The following is an 18,398-nucleotide window of genomic DNA, read 5'->3' on the forward strand; positions in this document are numbered from 1 at the left end:
AGTGGGGTGCCATTGCCTCCTCCATGAATGCTGTGGGGACATGGCCAAAAAAGAAAAAAATCATTATTTTTGGACAGATTGGCTACTGGTGTTTCACAGAGCTACTGTTAAGGCTCGTTAGAGCTATGTTTCTCAGACTTTGTGAACCCATAGTTGCACATTTTACGTTGGGACCCATATATTATATGTATGGAAGACTTTTCTTGAACATTGTTTATCCCTTTGTTCTATATGTCCTTATAGTTTCTTTGTATTTAAAAACTGGTTGTAAGGTACTAAACTGATTCTATTTTAGCTGTTGTTTAAAAAAAAGTTGCTGGCTTGCACTTTCTAAGGTATTGGAATACCTTTAAGTTTTATTTTTTTGTTTATGCTTGCTTTTTTTTTTTAGTAGAAGTATAGTTGATTTAACATGTTAACTTCTGTTATACAGCAAGGTGACTCAGTGATAGACATATATACATTCTTTTATATATATATGTAAATTTCCATTTTCTTTTCCATTATGGTATATCTCAGGAGATTGGATCTAGTTCCCTGTGCTATGCACCAGGATGTTGTTTGTTTATTCTAAATGTAATAGTTTATATCTACTACCCCAAACTCCTAGCCTGTCCCTTGTCATCCTCCCACGTGCCCACTTGGCAACACACGTCTGTTCTCTGAGCCTGTTTCTGTTTTGTACATAGGTCCATTTGTGCTGTATTTATTTTCCCCCTCACTATATATATATTACTGAAGTATAGTTGACCTGCAGTGTTTCAGGTGCACAGCAAGGTGATTCAGTTATACATATATTATTTTTGAAATTATTTTCCATTATTGGTTATTATAAGATATTGATTATAGTTTCCTATGCTATACAGTAAACCTTTGTTGCTTGTTGCATATCTTTTTTTTAATTAGAAAGCTAGCATTCTGTTAATACTAAGTCACACAAGTGGAATCAGAATGTTATGAATTTTTTAGGCAAAAATTTGTAAGTTTTCTAAAACATAAATATTGGAAAGCCTTCTGATAAAGACTTGAGAAAGAACATAAAAAAAAAGAGATGGAGAAATTGGAAAACATAAACTAAATGAAATGGGAGCACTGAATATGAAATAGAAAAAGTGAAGCAAACTAGGTAAAAGATCATCAGATAGTCCAGTTGGTTTTAAACATGACTGCTCATTAGACACATATCTGGATCTCTGGAGGAAAAAAAGCAATACCTGGGCATTTGTATTTTTTTAAAATTTGAAGATAATTCTGATGTGCATCTATCTGGATTTTTAAAAAATGATTACATTTTTTCCTATTGTACCTTTGATACAGAGTTCTGTTATTGTTCTGTTGACCACTTATGACACAATGGTATAAGTGAGTAATAATTACATAATCACAGTAGTAAAAGGTATTTATCAGTTTTCACAGTCAATAGTTAGAAAAAATAAAAATAAAAGATAATTACAGTTGCAGGCAATAATGGGAACATGATTAAGTTAACAGTATAAAATAACTGCATAGTTTGCGGGGGTCAAGCTCAGTGATATGGTCAGTGGAGGTACATACATGCACATGTTTTCATCCACCCAGCCAGTCTGTGTCTTTTGGTTGTTGCATTTAACCCATTTGCATTTACAGTAATTATCCATATGTGTGATCCTATTACTGTTTTCTTAATTGTTTTGGGTTTGTTTTCTGTAGGTGTTTTCCTTCTCTTGTGTTTCTTGCCTTTAGCATTTGTTGTAAATATGGTTTGGTGGTGCTGAATTCTCTTAACTTTTACTTGTCTGGAAAGCTTTTGATTTCTCCATCAAATTTGAATGAGAGTCTTGCTGGGTAGAGTATTCTTGGTATAGCTTCTTCCCTTTTCATCATTTAAATATATTGTGCCATTCCCTTTTGGCTTGTAGGGTTTCTGTTGAGAATTCAGCTGATAGCCCAATGGGAGTTCCTTTGTATATTTTTTTGTCCTTTTTCCCATTGCTTTTAATATATTCCAGTTCTAGTTCAGTCACTCAGTCGTGTCTGACTCTTTGCAACCCCATGAATCGCAGCACGCCAGGCCTCCTGTCCATCACCAACTCCCAGACTTTACCCAAACTCATGTCCATTGAGTCGGTGGTGCCATCTAACCATCTCATCCTCTGTCGTCCCCTTCTCCTGCCCTCAATCTTTCCCAACGTCAGGGTCTTTTCAAATGAGTCAGCTCTTCACATCAGGTGGCCAAAACATTGGAGTTTCAGTTTCAACATCAGTCCTTCCAGTGAACACCCAGGACTGATCTCCTTTAGAATGGACTGGTTGGATCTCCTTGCAGTCCAAGGGACTCTCAAGAGTCTCTCCAACACCACAGTTCAAAAGCATCAATTCTTAATATATTATCTTTGTCTTTAATTTTTGTCGGTTTGATTACTATGTGTAATCACACATACTGCTGACCCACGTCTGCACAGATGACCTTCCAGCACTCGCAGTTGTTTTGGTTCAGTCTCTTGTCACTGCTCCATTCTTCTGGATCTTGGTGTGCACAGTATTTCGTTTGTGCCCTCCAAGACTAAAGTCTCTGTTTCCCCCAGTCTATGGAAGTCCTATAATCAAATCCCACTGGCCATCAAGGGCAGATTCCCTGGGGATTCCCAGGATTTGTGTGCCATATTTTAGATACCACATGAAAGTTATATCTCATATGGTATTTGTCTTTCTCTGTCTGACTTCGTTTAATGTGAAAATCTCTAATTGTATCCATGTTGCTGCAAATGGCATTATTTTGTTCTTTTTTATGGCCGAGTAGTATTCCATTGTATATAGACACATATCTTCTTCATCCATTCATAATATTGATGGGCACTTAGGTTGTTTCCGTGTCTTGGCTGTTGTGCATAGCTCTGCCCTGAACGTAAGGATGCATGTATTTTTTGTCTGAATGTATGTCCAGGAGTGGGCTTGCTGCATCCTGTTAACTCTGTTTTTAGTTTTTTGAGGAGCCTCCATACTGTTTTCTGTAGTGGCTGCATCAACTTACATTCCCACCAACAGTGCAGGAGGGTTCTGTTTTCTCCACACCCTCTCTAGCATTTCTTATTTGTAGACTTTTAAACAAAAACAAAATAATGTATTTACTTATTTATTTTTGGTTGTGCTGGCTCTTTGCTGTATACAGGCTTTTTCTGGTTGTGGAGAGGGGGGGCTACTCTCTAGTTGTGGTGCACAGGCTTCTCATTGTGGTTTTGCCACTCCTGTTGCAGGCTCTTGGGTGAGTGGGCTTCAGTAATTGTGGTGCGTGTGCTTACTTGTGGGATCTTCCTGGACCAGGGATCGAACTGGTGTCCCCTGCATTGTGAGGTGGATTCCCATCTACTGTATCACAAGGGGAGTCCTATTTATAGAGTTTTTAAAGAAGCCATTCACACATCTCTGGTGTGAGACGGTACCTCCTTGTAGTTTTGATTTCTCTAATAATTAGTGATGTTGAGCATCTTTTCATGTCCCTACTGGCTGTCTGTGTGTCTTCTTTAGAGAAATGTCTATTAAGGTCTGCCCATTTGTTTTGTTTTATTTTATTATTACTATTTTTTTTTAATTGACTTGTCTTTTGTTGTTGAGTTGTATGAACTGTTTGTATATTTTGGAGATAAATTCCTTGTTGGTTGCATCATTGTAAATATTTCTGTAGGGTTTCTATTTGCTCTTTTCTTTTTATGATTTACTTTGCTGGGCAAAAGCTTTTTAAATTTGATCTGGTCTCATTTGTCTTTTTTATTTTATTTCTGTTACCTTGGTAAAGTGAAAATGTTAGTTGCTCAGTCGTGTCCAACTCTTTGCAAACCCATGGACTGTAGCCCTCCAGGCGCCTCTGTCCATGGCATTCTCCAGGCAGGAATACTGGAGTGGGTTGCCATTTCCTCTTTTAGGGAATATTCCCAATTTAAGGATTGAATCTGGGTCTCTAGGATTGTTTGCCACCAGGAAGCCTTGGTAGATTAAGAAAACATTGTTACAGTTTATGTCAGAGAATGTTTAGCAAAACTTCTAGAAGTTTTATGATGTCCTGAATTACATTTAAGTCTTAGCTGTTTTGAGTTTATTTTTGTGCATGATGTGTGGCTGTGTCCTAACCTCATTGATTTACGACTCCAACCTTTCCAGTACCACTTGCTGAAGAGACTTTTTCCCATTTTATGTTCTTACCTCCTTGGTCGAAGATCGGTTGACCATAGGTGTGTGGGTTTATGTCTGGGCTCTGTTCTGCTCCGTTGATGTGGATGTCTGTTTTTGTACCAATACCACATTGTTTTGACTGCTGTAGCTTTGTAGTGTTGTATGAATTCTGGGAGAGTTATGTCTCTTGATTCCCCACTTTCCCCAAGGATTCTTTTGGCAATTCTGGGTCTTTCATGGTTCCATATGAATTTTTGGATTATTTATTCTAGCTGTGCAAAAAATATCATGGGTAATTTGATAGGGATTCATTCAACATGTAGATTGCTTTGAGTAGTATCACCATTTTAACAGTATTAATTCTTCCAATCCAAGAGCATAGGATATCTTTTCATTTCTCTTAATTTCCTTTATTAATGTTTTATACCTCTCAGTCTTTCACTTCTGTGATCAGGTTTATTCCTAGGTTTTTTCTTTTTAGTGTGATTTTAAAAGAAACTTTTTTTTTACATTCCCTTTCTGATATTTTGTTGGTAGTGTGAAGAAATTTACACAACTGATTTATGCACGTTAATCTCGTATTCTACTACTTTGCTGTATTCACTTATAAGATCTGGTAGTTTTTGTATGAAGTCCTTAGGGTTTTCTATATATTGTATCATGTCATCTGTGTATATCCACAACTTTACCTCTTCCCTTCCAATTTGGATACCTTTTATTTCTTTCTCATTGCCTGATTACTGAGGCTAGGACTTCTAATACTATGTTGAATAGAAGTGGTAAGAATGGGCATTTTTTGTCTTGTTTCAGATTTTAGCGGGAATGCTTTCAGGTTTTCACCATTGAGCATAATGTTGACAATGGGTTTGTCAGAAATCGCTTTTATCATGTTGAGATTTGTTCCTCTGTACTCAACGTTGATTAGAGTTTTTATCATGAATGAATGTTGAATTTTGTCAAATGCCTTTTCTGCATCTTTTGAGATAGTCATGTGTTTTTACTTTGCTTTTGTTTTGTGGTGTGTTGCATTGATTACTTTGCACATGTGGAACCATTCTTGTGAATGTGGGATGCGTCCCATTTGGTCATAGTGAGTGACCTTTCTGTGTTGTTGGATTCAGCTGCTATTTTGTTGAGATTTTTCTCATCTGTATTCATCAAAGATATGGGCATGTGATTTTCTTTTGTGGTATCTTTTTGGGGGTTTGTGCTCAGGGTGATGGTGGCTTCTTAGAATATCTTTGGGAGCTTCCCCTCCTCTTCTGTCTTTTGGAAGAATTTGAGAAGGATTGGTATAAGTTCTTTTTATGTTTGATACAGTTTACCTGTGATGCCACCTGGGCCTGGACTTTTCTTTGTAGGGAGGTTTGTTTTTTTTAATTACAGATTCTGTTTCACTTCTAGTGATCAGTTGGCTCAAATTATTCTTGATTTGATTTTGTTGGGCTGTATAGTTTGTAGAAAGTTGTCTTATTTCTTCTAGGTTGTCACATCAAATTATGAACATATAATTGTTCATAGAATTCTCTTACAGTTCTTTTGTATTTCTGCAGTATGGGTTGAGATTTCTCCTTTTTCATTGTTAATTTTACTTGTGTTCTGTCTCTTCTTGGTGAACATGGCCAGAGGTTTGTCAGACGTTTTTTTTAACCCTTTCAAAGAGCCAGCTCTTAGTTTCTCCTTCTGTTTTACTTTTGTTTGGTTGTACTGTTCTGGTTGGGATCTTAGTTCCCCAACCAGGGGTCAGCCCAGGCCCGTAAAAGTGTGCTGTCCTGTCCACTGGGCTGCCAGTGAATTCCCTGTTTTTTTAAACCTCTGTTTTATTCATTTACTCTCTGATATTTATTTCCTTCCTTCTGGTGACTTTGGATTTTGTTTGTTTTTCTAATTCTTTTAGGTGATAGGTCATTTATTTGAGATTTTTCTTCTTTTTAAACTGAGAAAGGCCTATATCTCTATGAATGTCTCTTTAAGAACTGCTGCATGGTATAAATTTTGTATGGTTGTGTTTTCATTGTTGTGTTTTTCAAGGTAATTTTATCATTTCCTTTTTGATTTCTTTGTTGACCCTTTGGCTTTTTAGTAGCACATAGTTTAGTCTCCATGCAATTGTTTATTTCTCATTTCTCTTCTCATGGTGAATTTGTTAATATTTTCTCATTTGTTTTCCTTTGCTGGATTTCTATTAATAGTTTCATGCCATTGTGATCAGAGAAGACGCTTGAAATAATTTCTTTTAAATGTTGAGATTTTCTACCCTAGTATGTGGTCAGTCCTAGAGAGGGTTCCATGTGAACTTAAAAACAATGTGACCTGGGTGTTTTTGGATGTAATGTCTTGAAAAATATCAATTAAGTCTAACTCTTCTATTATATCATTTTTGATCTCTCTCGCCTTCTTGATTTTCTGTCTAGAGGATCTGTTCATTGATGTATGTGGTGTGTTTAAGTCTCCTATCGTATTCCCATTAACTTCTCCCTTTATATCTGTTAGTATTTGTTTTATGTATTTGGGTGAACTCCTATATTAGGTGCATGGAGAAGGAAATGGCAACCCACTCCAGTATTCTTGCCTGGAGAATCCCATGGACAGAGGAGCCTGGCGGACCACGGTCCATAGGGTTGCAGAGAGTCGGACACAACTGAAGTGACTAAGCACACACACATATTAGGTGCATGTATGCTGATGGATGTAAAGTCTTGTATTGATCCTTTTACCATTATATAGTGTCCTGCTTTATGGCCTTTGCCTTTAAGTCTGTTTTGTCTGATAAAAATATTGACTCCCCTTTTCTTGCATTTCTGTTTGCCTGAAATGTCTTTCTCAGTCCTCTCACTCTCAATCTGTGTGTGTCCTTTGCCCTAAGGTAAGTCTCTTTCAGGCAGCAAAGCTCTTGTTTTTTTATCCAGTCTGCTACTTAATGTCTTTTGATTGGAGCAGTCACTTCACTGACATTTAGGTAATTAATGATACGTATATATTTATTGCCATTTTAAACCTTGTGTTCCAGTTGGTTCTTTGCTCCATTTTCCTTTTTCTTTCTTTTCTTTATTTTGGCTTATTTCCTTTTATTTTACGTTTATGTTCTCTTCTTTTTGGTTTTTGTGAATCTATTGTATATTTTTGATTTGTGATTGTCTTGTTTTACGTATATGTTAACCTTTGCTCTTTGCTTCGTTTAGACAGTCATACAGGCCTGACCACATTCTAAAAAAAAAAATGTATTTCTTACTCTCCTTCCCTACATTTTATGACTTTAATGTCTTTTTTTTAATATCTTCATCTTTATCCTTTTGCTGTTCCTTATGTTTATCATCACTTTCTCAAATAGGATTTTTTTTATCTTTTTGATCGTATACTGGCTAATTTAAGTGACTGACTTTCCAGTGTGATCTTTCTATATCTTCTTGCTTCTTTCCTGTATAGAGAAGACCTTTTCATATTTCTTTTATATGATAGTAGGCTTAGTATTGCTGTGTTCTTTTACTTTTTGCTTGCCTGATAAGTTCTTTATTTTTCATCCTGTTCTAAATGATTTTGCTTGGTGGAATATTCTCAGTTGCAGATTTTTCCTTTTCAAGACTTGGAATATATTTTGCCACTCTCTTCTGGCCTGCAGTGTTTCTAGGGGTTTCCCTGTAATTAACTCCGTGTTTTTCTCTTGCCATTTTTAGAATCCTCTGTCTTTAACTTTTGCCATTTTTATTTTCATGTGTCTTAGTGTAGGTATGGGTTCATCTTGTTTGGGACCGTCTGTGCTTCTCAGATGTTCTTTAGGTTTGGGAAGTTTTCAGCCATAATTTCTTTAAATACATTTTCAGTCCCCTTTTCTCTTTCTTCTCCTTCTAGAATCCCTATTATACATAGATTTGGTTTATATTATCCCATAGGTCTCTTATGTTGCTTTCACTTTAAAAAAAATTTTGGTTTTCTGTCTCTTTGGGTGATTTCCAGTGTTCTTTCAGATCACTTATTCTTCCTTCTGCATTATTCATTCTGCTCTTCATTACCTTGAGCTCAGCTTTCTCCTTCAGTTCAGTCACTCAGTCGTGTCTGACTCTTTGCAACCCCATGGACTGCAGCACACCAAGGCTTCCCTGTCCTTCACCAACTCCCAGAGCTTGCTCAAACTCATGTCCATCGAGTCGGGTGATGCCATCCAGCCATCTCATCCTCTGTCTTCCCCTTCTTCACCTACTTTCAATCTTTCCCAGCATCAGGGTCTTTTCCATTGAGTCAATTCTTCGCATCAGGTGGCCAAAATATTGGAGTTTCAGCTTCAACATCAGTCCTTCCAATGAATATTCAGGACTGATTTCCTTTAGGATTGTTTGATCTCTCTGCAGTTCAAGGGAATCTCAAGAGTCTTCTCCAACACCATAGTTCAAAAACATCAGTTCTTCAGCACTCAGCTTTCTTTATAGTCCAAATCTCACATCCATACATGACTACTGGAGAAACCATAGCCTTGACTAGACGGACCTTTGTTGACAAACTAATGTCTCTGCTTTTCAATATGCTGTCTAGGTTGGTCATAACTTTCCTTCCAAGGAGTAAGCGTCTTTTAATTTCATGGCTGCAGTCACCATCTGCAGTGATTTCGGAGCCCAACAAAATAAAGTCTGCCACTGTTTCCACTGTTTCCCCATCCACTTCCCATGAACTGATGTGACCAGATACCATGATCTTCGTCTTCTGAATGTTGAGCTTTAAGCCAACTTTTTCACTTTCCTCTTTCACTTTCATCAAGAGGCGTTTTAGTTCCTCTTCACTTTCTGCCATAAGGGTGGTGTCATCTGCATATCTGAGGTTATTGATATTTCTCCTGGCAATCTTGATTCCAGTTTGTGCTTCATCCAGCTCAGCGTTTCTCATGATGTACTCTGCATATAGGTTAAATAAGCAGGTGACAATATACAGCCTTGACGTACTCCTTTTCCTATTTGGAACCAGTCTGTTGTTCCACGTCCAGTTCTAACTGTTGCTTCCTGACCTGCATACAGATTTCTCAAGAGGCAGATCAGGTGGTCTGGTATTCCCATCTCTTTCAGAATTTTCCACGCTTTATTGTGATCCACACAGTCAAAGGCTTTGGCAGAGTCAATAAAGCAGAAATAGATGCTTTTCTGGAACTCTCTTGCTTTTTCCGTGATCCAGCGGATGGTGGCAATTTGATCTCTGGTTCCTCTGCCTTTTCTAAAACCAGCTTGAACATCAGGAAGTTCACCGTTCACATATTGCTGAAGCCTGGCTTGGAGAATTTTGAGCATTACTTTACTAGCGTGTGAGATGAGTGCAATTGTGCGGTAGTTTGAGCATTCTTTGGCATTGCCTTTCTTTGGGATTGGAATGAAAACTGACCTTTTCCAGTCCTGTGGCCACTGCTGAGTTTTCCAAATTTGCTGTCATATTGAGTGCAGCACTTTCACAGCATCATCTTTCAGGATTTGAAATAGCTCAACTGGAATTCCATCACCTCCACTAGCTTTGTTCGTGGTGATGCTTCCTAAGGCCCACTTGACTTCACATTCCAGGATGTCTGGCTCTAGGTCAGTGATCACACCATCGTGATTATCTGGGTCGTGAAGATCTTTTTTGTACAGTTCTTCTGTGTATTCTTGCCACCTCTTCTTAATATCTTCTGCTTCTGTTAGGTCCATACCATTTCTGTCCTTTATCGAGCCCATCTTTGCATGAAATGTTCCTTTGGTGTCTCTGATTTTCTTGAAGAGATCCCTAGTCTTTCCCCATTCTGTTGTTTTCCTCTATTTCTTTGCATTGATTGCTGAAGAAGGCTTTCTTATCTCTTCTTGCTATTCTTTGGAACTCTGTATTCAGATGTTTATATCTTTCCTTTTTCTCCTTTGCTTTTCGCTTCTCTTCTTTCACAACTATTTGTAAGGCCTCCCCAGACAGCCATTTTGCTTTTTTGCATTTCTTTTCCATGGGGATGGTCTTGATCCCTGTCTCCTGTACAGTGTCACGAACCTCAGTCCATAGTTCATCAGGCACTCTATCTATCAGATCTAGGCCCTTAAATTTACTTCTGTCAAATGATTTTTTTCTTATCAGTTGACACTGTCATGTGGTTTTCTACTAATTCACAAGAATTAATTCACACGAATTCAATTAATGTGGTCTGTTACATAGATTGATTTTTGCATTTTGAACCGTATTTGCACATTTGGGTAGATTCACTTGGTTGTGGTATATACAGTAATCTCTTATGATGCTGTTTAATTCAGTTTGCAAGTATGTTTTGAGAACTTTTACACCAGTAGTCATAAAGGATATCTAGTTTTCTTGCACTGTCTTTGTATCAGGGTATTTGGTATCAGGATAATGTTGGCTTCATAGAATTAGTTGGGAAGTTTTCCCTTTTCATCAGTTTTTTGGAAGAGTTTCAAAAGGCTTGGTATTAATTCCTTAAATGTTTGGTAGAATTTACCAGGTAAACTATCTGGTCCTAGGTTTTTCTATTTGGGATGGGTTTGATGACAGTTTAACCCTCCTTAATGGTTATAGGTCTGTTCAGTTTTTCTGTTTCTTCATTAGTCAGTTTTTGTAGATTGTGTTTCTAGAAGTTTGTGCATTTAACCTAAGTTACTGAATTTTTTGTTTATAGTGTTCTCCTGAAATCCTCCCTCCCCTCTGTTTTTCGACTGTGCAGCACATGGCTTGCAGGACCTTAGTTCCCTGAGCAGGGACCTAACCTATACTCTCAAACATGAAAGCACAGTCCTAACCACTGGTCTGCCAGTGAGTTCCCTTATAATCCTTTGTTTCTGTAAAATTAGTAGTAATGTGTTCCCTTTTATTTTTGATTCTAGTAATTTGTCGTCTTTTTTCTTGAGGTCAATCTAGCTCAAGGTTTGTCAATTTAAAAAAAAATTACTTATTTATTTTTGGCTGTGCCGGGTCTTTGTTGCTGCTCTTGGGCTTTCTCTAGTGTGGCCAGTTGGGGCTGCTCTTTATTGCAGTACCCAGGCTTCTCATTGTGGTGGCTTCTCTTGTTGCACAGCGTGGGCTCTAGGGCTCACGTGCTTCAGTAGTTGTGGTGCATGGGTTTATTTGCTTTTCAGCATGTGGGATTTTCTTGTACCAGGGATCGAACCCATGTCCCTTGTTTTGCAAGGTGAATTCTTAACACTGTACCACCAGGGAAGCCCTGTGTCAATTTTTTTTGATCCTTTCAAAAAAACAACTTTTGGTTTCATTAATTTTCTATATTTTTCTATTTGATATTTTATCTATCTCCACTCTAAACTTTATTATTATTTTTATATCTGTTATCTTTGGGTTTTATTTGCTCTTATTTCTTGAAGTATATAATTAGGTTATTAATTTGTGACCTTTTTTTCTTTTTATGTACTTGTAGATATAAATTTTGCCCTTTGCACTGCTTTGGTAGCATCCCATCAGTTTTGGTGTGTTGTGTTTTTGTTTTCATTCATCTCAAGGTACTAATTTCGCTGTGATTTCTAATTTGACCCATTGGTTGGTTATGACTGTTAATTTCCACATGTGAATTTTCCAGTTTTCTCTTGGGTTATTGATTTCACATTTCATTCCATTGTGATTGAAAAAAATTCTTTGTAAGAGGTAAGCCCTTTTAAAATTATTAAGATGTGTTTTGTGGCCTAAAATATGGGTCTATTCTGGGAGATGTTCCACCTGTACTTGAGAAAAATGTATATTCTGCTCTTGTTGGATAGAGTATTATCTCTATGTCTTTTAGATTGAATTGATTTTCAGTGTTGTTCAGCTTCTCTGTTTCATTGTTGATTTTCTGTTCAGTTCTATCCATTATTGAAAACTGGAATAAAGAATTTCTGTTTGGGATAATGAAATTCTAGAAATATAGTGATAATGGTTATACAGCATTGTGAATGTACTTAATCCCACTGAATTGCACACTTAAAATGGTTAAAATAGTTAGAAATCATTGAATGTAAAAAAAGAAAAATCAGAATTATAAGACTGGGAAAAATGGCCATTTGGAAAATGAACCAAGGAACTAGAATGAAGTGCTTAGAAAAGAGAAGAAAAATATGAAAGAAGTTGAGACATGGAGACTAGAATTAGAAAATTTTGAACATATCTAAAAGGAGTTTCAGAAAAAGAAGGAACTTGCCTGGTGGTCCAGTGGTTAACAGTCCCCGCTTCCACTGCAGGGAGCATGGGTTTATCTCTGGTTGGGAAACTGTGATCCCACATGCTGTGTGGTGAGGGCACAAAGATCACATACACATATACATAAGAGAATAGAAAGGTAGTGTTCAGAGACAGGAGGCTAGGATCTTACAAATAAATGAAAGACGTGACCACTCAGATTCTCTTTCTCTCTCTCTCATGCACGCACGGAATAGAAAGGCCGTATTCAGAGAGATGAGGCTAGGATCTTAATAAATGAAAGACATGACCACTCAGATTCAGAAAGCCCAAAGAAGAATACCAAAGACAAAAGATTTTAAAAGCAACTAGAGTAAAAAAGATTCCTGCAAATTAACAGCAAGTTTTGCCACAGCATCAGTAGAGGCCATAGTAGAAAATGTCTTCAGAGAACTTCTGTAAACCTAGAAATATTGACTACAGTTTTGGGGGGACAAAAGAGGGAACAAATTCTGGGTAACATGTAGATGGAAGGAAATAGTTGGAGTTAGTATTTAAGGTTTTTTATGCTGTTCAGAAAGAAGAATGAAAGACACTTAAAGTAGATGATAATGTTTGTTTTCACATCAGTAAGTATTTTAAAACAAAATTTCTCAAAGTGTATTGTTCAGAGTGTTAATAACTTTTTTGAAGAAAGTTTAAAACTTAGAAATATATAGGAGAATGACACCATGACCTTAGGGAAGAGTTTAAGATATAAAGTGCACACAGTTTAAAAGAAAATATTATTATATATGATTACATAAAATTAAGACTTTGTGCTTTATCATGAAACACTGGTAAAAGACATGAGTATTTCACAGAAGGTGAAAGTATGAATGATCATAAGGCATGAAAAAAATGCTAAACCTCGTTAGTAAATGAGAAAATTCGAGTTAAATGAAGCATTAAATTTTCATACCCACCTTATTACAAAAAAAAAAAAGCCTGATAGTGGTCAACTTTTAGTAAGATGTATTAAAAGAAATGGACTATTCAAGTCGGAAATGTGAATTGTTGTGATCCCTTTGAAAAATAGTTTGGCTGCCTCTAGTAAAGTTGAACATACACACCTGTGACTTAGTAGTTCTGTTCCTAGGTGTCTACTCTAGGGACATATTTGCACACACAAAAAGGTAAAAGTTAAGCAAACAAAATAGCAGCAGAACATGGAGGTGAAGAGCATTTGGAGGTATGCTGCCTGGGATAAGACCCCAGCTCTGCTACTTACTAGTTTTGTGACTTTGGTAAGTTAACCTCATTGTGACAGTGTTCTCTTCTGTAAATATAGTACTTTGTCCATCATACAAAGCTGATACAAGGATTAAGTAATTGTATGTAAGGCCTGTCTTATGTTGGGTACTGTTTGTGACAATTACACATAACAGTATAGATGAATGTAAAAAACATAAAGTTGAGTAAAAGAAACAAGTTGCAGAAAAATACATATGACACACACAGTTTATACAGGTCAAAGCCTATAACATTTAACAAAAGCTCTACAACAAAATTATTAAAATTTAGGAAGGTAGATACCCTTTGGAGAGGAAGGAGGTAAATGGTAGGGAGGGACACATGGGAGGTTTCTGTTTCTTAAGCTCATTGGTAAATCACAGAGGTGATTTTCATTTTCTTTGGACTGTACATGTTTATGTATTTTATTTCATAATAAACACTAAGAGTGGGATATGTGAAGTTAAACACTTGTTTGATGGAGAACTTCTTAGACATTGATAATGTTAATTGTGCGTTGTGAACTTCAAAGAGGCACGTAGAATTTTTAGTACCCAACGCTTGGTTATGGAACCTTTTGGGACTTAATAGCTACATTATGTGATAGTTGATCTTTAGCTTGAGTTTTCGTGGATAAATAGGACTGTTTCATAGATGCACAGTTATTTTAAACCACCTACTGTAGTACATTTAGTTTGCTTAGATTTTGTAATCTTATGAGCAATATTGAAATATTTTATTAAAAAATTTTTTTTTATCAACTGAAGTCATTGCTTATATCTGGAATTATGAGATCTTGACCCACCTGATTTGTACTCTTTCATTTCCTTTACTAAAGGAAGGAATTGTTGAGAACCTTTTCAAATGGGCCCGAGAGGCTGATCAGCCACTGAGGACATATTCTACTGGTCTGTTAGGTGGTGCTATGGAGAATCAAGACATCGCTGCTAACTACAGGGATGAGAACTCACAGCTGGTAAGGGCCGTGTCATAGTGACTTTTTCATGTAAGATAGTATATTCACTCATTCTTTCTTGCTACCTGAAGTTGAGTCAGTAGATCTTATTCATTGTACTAAAGTATAGCTATAATATCAGCATTTCAACTCTTACCTTATGTAAGAGTTTTGACTGTACGTTTTCTTTAACTTGCATATAGCAGTTTTTCATTTTGTCAAAGATCATGATAGTTTGTACCAGATAAACAGTACCATTCCCTCTTCCTTTCCCACATTTGGATTATGAAAAATTTCGAACATATAGCAAAATACAATTTTACAGCAAACACCTGTATATAGACCACTTACATTGATTGTGAACATTTACTATATTTATATTTATGACATACTCATCCATCCATTCACCCCTCTTCTGGTCTGGTCACCATTGTTTGTTTTTTTTTAAATTCAGTTTAAGTTGCAGGCCTGATCACTCTTTTTTTTTTTTTTAAACTAACCATACTACTACAGTTTTGGATCAGATCAAAAAATGAGTACCTAAAGGAAAACATAAATGGTGAACTTGAAAAATAGCTTATGTAATTATGTGTAATGTGGATGACAGTATTTAACAGAATACAGATAAAAGTTTGAAAAACCTTCATGTTTGATTTTCAAAGACACTTGTAAAAAACTTTGAATATACCTTGTGTCTGCCCCTTCAAATTTGATGGTCTGGTCCAGCATGATCCAGACAGATGTGCTGTGAATTAGGTTTTATCTGCAGATTTAGATTTAGATTTAGGTTTAGATTCTTGGAAATTGTATGAGGAATGAGACTTTTAGCCATTATTTATTTCATCAAGCTGTGGGAATCAAGTCAACATGCTTGTCAGATCTGTACTCTTATCAGTCATTGAGATAACTGTCTGAGTATCCTTAAATGGAAGTAAGAATTACATGACTCTTTTAAGATACAGAAGAGATAAATCTGTTTTATTCCAATATCTGTTGATAGGTGGCAATAGTGCTTCGAAGATTGAGGGAGCTGCAGCTTCAGGAAGTAGGTTCAAGGCAAGAAAGCAAGCGTCCTAGCCCACGAAAGCTCTCCTCTGAACCCCTTTTGCCTCTGGATGAAGAAGCTGTGGATATGGACTATGGCGACATGGCTGTAGATGTAGTAGATGGCGAACAAGAGGAAGCTTCTGGAGACATGGAGATCTCCTTTCATCTTGAGTCAGGCCACAAGACCAGTAGCAGAGTGAACTCAGCAACGAAACTTGAAGAAGGGGCATTGAGGAAAAACAAGTCAACAAAACAGGCTGACAGAGAGAGCTTCAGGAAAGCCAAGCAAAAGTTGGGTTTTTCATCATCTGATCCAGACCGCATGTTTGTTGAATTGTCTAATAGCAGCTGGTCAGAAATGTCCCCCTGGGTGATTGGCACCAATTATACCCTTTATCCTATGACTCCTGCTATTGAGCAGCGACTTATTCTCCAGTATTTGACCCCTTTAGGAGAATATCAGGAGGTAAGCTTACTGGGAAACGTAGTGTTCATGCTTTAAGACGACTGTGTTATTTCTGGGGTATTTTGTGGTGGCATATTATACATTGATGTGTTTTCATTCTAATACAGAAAAATCTGTGTCAAACTGGTAAAGTCTTAAGGAAGTCACTCCTGATAAGGTCTTTTCGAACAAAATGTGTTTATATGTTTATCTTTATAAAGGAGGGAGGAAGGGTTTCTTTAGTCTTCTATCAGGAAATATGTGAAAATAAATTCAAATGTTAAGACATGTTTTTGGTGTTCATTTCAGTTACTTCCCATATTCATGCAGCTTGGATCACGGGAGTTGATGATGTTCTACATTGACTTAAAACAAACTAATGATGTCCTGCTTACATTTGAGGCGCTCAAGGTAAAGTTCTTGAAAATATTAGTTACCAAGCATTTAATTAATGTGGATTGTCTATGTGTTTTGGTATATAACATCTCTGGATTTTATTGTTTAGAATGTTTCTATTACCAGATGTGTCAGTAGCAACAAATGAAAATTTCTTGTTTAAATAGAAGAGTTGAGCCTTACCAAGTTTTTAACTGTATACATATTGTATGATGTTAGGTTATCTAGAGTATAAATCAGAAAATGAGTAAAGAAATAGGGACATACCCAAATTCAGTGAAAGTAAAGGAATTTCTAGGTTGCAAAAGGGCTAAGTATAGGTGGGCAGGTATGTGTAGCCCACTAAATCCATACCTCTTCATGATTAAGGTAATCTGAAGGGAGAGAGGTTAAGTTGAATGAATAACATTGTGGCTATTACAGTTCTACCTAACAGGTAACTAATGGACACAGTACTGTTCTGTGATGTTTATAGTATTAGACAAATAAATTAAGTCTCTGCTGCTTATCATGTGGTTGAGAGAGCCAGGCATGTAAGCCTATGATTTTTTTAAAATACAGATGTTGTGACAGAAGTATTGGGGCACAAAGGAAGGAATGGTCTCTTTGAGAAATAGTAGCTTCTAGACAAAACTTCTGAAAAAGAGATGATGTTCTTGCTCTTTAAAGGTATAATTTCATTCCTGATATTCCAGAGCTACACTGTCCAATAGAACTTTTGGTGATGATGGAAATGTTCTTTGTGCTTTTCAGTACAGTGGCTACTAGCCACAAATGAGCATGTAAAATGTAGCTAGTGCCACTGAGCTCCTGAGTTTTTAACTTAATTTTAATGAAATTAGCCACATGTAACCAATGACTACAGTGTTGGCCAGCACAGTTCCAAAGTGTATTGGAATTAAATAGAAATGATGAAATTTGACTTGCAGACCCCAGAAATTTTAAGTTTGGAGGAGGTCAGACATAAATTAAAGTAACATGTATCCCTGTGTGTGGAATGCAGTGTGTGTGTATGTGTATAAAGTATGCAAACTCGTGATTTTACTTCGAACAGTGGGATGAAGCTGGAGGTCAAAGTTGTCTCCAGTGGCCCAAGGTATTGCTTTCAGATGCAGCATCCTGTCTTGAAAAGGAAATAGTGGAAGAAGGGCTTTGGGCAGTTGCTATTTCTGTAGGTCTTTGTATGAGAACCTATAATGGGTGTCGTTATTCACCTGTTTCTATGCAGAATCATATAAGGGGTTAGAGAAAATGGAATAAGGATGAACAGGGTAAAACCAGATAAGAGATCTTTATTATGAGGAAATAAAAAGTGTAGAAAGTTATATGTACGGTTTTGTTCAAAAGGAAGACTCAGTTGTGCAGGAGAAGGGGTAAGTATTGAAGTTAGTAGAAACAAAATGGGTTAAAATAGTAAATGAAGAACTAGACCTTATATGGAGGTACAGTATAAGGAGTGAAAATAGAGTCTTTGCCCACAAGAGTGAGGTGAGCCACGTATGGGCTGTGTTGAGCCAACTAGAATTAAGCTTCTTGGTAAAGATTGAGCCTTTTGTTTGTTCTGTTTTCCCTGCTGCTGATTCTGGCAGTGGAACTGCCAATTTATGGTAGTGGTTTTGAGAAAAAAGCACATGCAATGGTCTGAGTATTGGGGAGGGAACCATACATGGCTTAGCTGTTTCTTAGGGAAAGTACTCTATGGGGTCGCACAGAGTCGGACACAACTGAAGCGACTTAGCAGCAGCAGGGAAAGGCTTGGTGGTAGAGATTTGTGTATCAGACAAGAAAAGTTAATAGGGAAGGGGTTTGAATTATATACAAGGATTAGTCCGAGTCTGTGTATTGAGAGAATGTCTGAAGAGGGTACACACCTATTGACCTTGGTGAAATTTGTACAAGTATCAGTTACAAATCTGTATCGTTTTGTCTGTACTGCTTGCTGCCTGTCTCATGACCCAGAAGACACTTTGGTGTGAGAAACAGGAGGGGGAGCTCTAGTTATGAGGCTGCATCCATGTTGGCCTG

The 18,398-nt window shown here is 36.9% G+C and overlaps 1 protein-coding gene across 6 annotated transcripts in view; it reads left to right on the forward strand.

Annotated features, from left to right (window-relative positions):
* The window catches only part of DCAF1 (DDB1 and CUL4 associated factor 1), a 93,747-nt gene that overhangs the window by 37,620 nt on the left and 37,729 nt on the right, over positions 1 to 18,398 (forward strand). For all 6 annotated transcript variants that reach the window (XM_059880160.1, XM_059880161.1, XM_010817839.4 and 3 more), the window contains 3 exons: positions 14,369 to 14,506; positions 15,486 to 15,998; positions 16,287 to 16,388. In XM_059880160.1, the coding sequence (XP_059736143.1) occupies positions 14,369 to 14,506; positions 15,486 to 15,998; positions 16,287 to 16,388 (753 nt within the window). The remainder of the gene's footprint in view (positions 1 to 14,368; positions 14,507 to 15,485; positions 15,999 to 16,286; positions 16,389 to 18,398) is intronic.

The sequence above is a fragment of the Bos taurus genome, chromosome 22 (genome assembly GCF_002263795.3).
Source record: "Bos taurus isolate L1 Dominette 01449 registration number 42190680 breed Hereford chromosome 22, ARS-UCD2.0, whole genome shotgun sequence".
Taxonomy (NCBI): Eukaryota; Metazoa; Chordata; class Mammalia; order Artiodactyla; family Bovidae; genus Bos; species Bos taurus.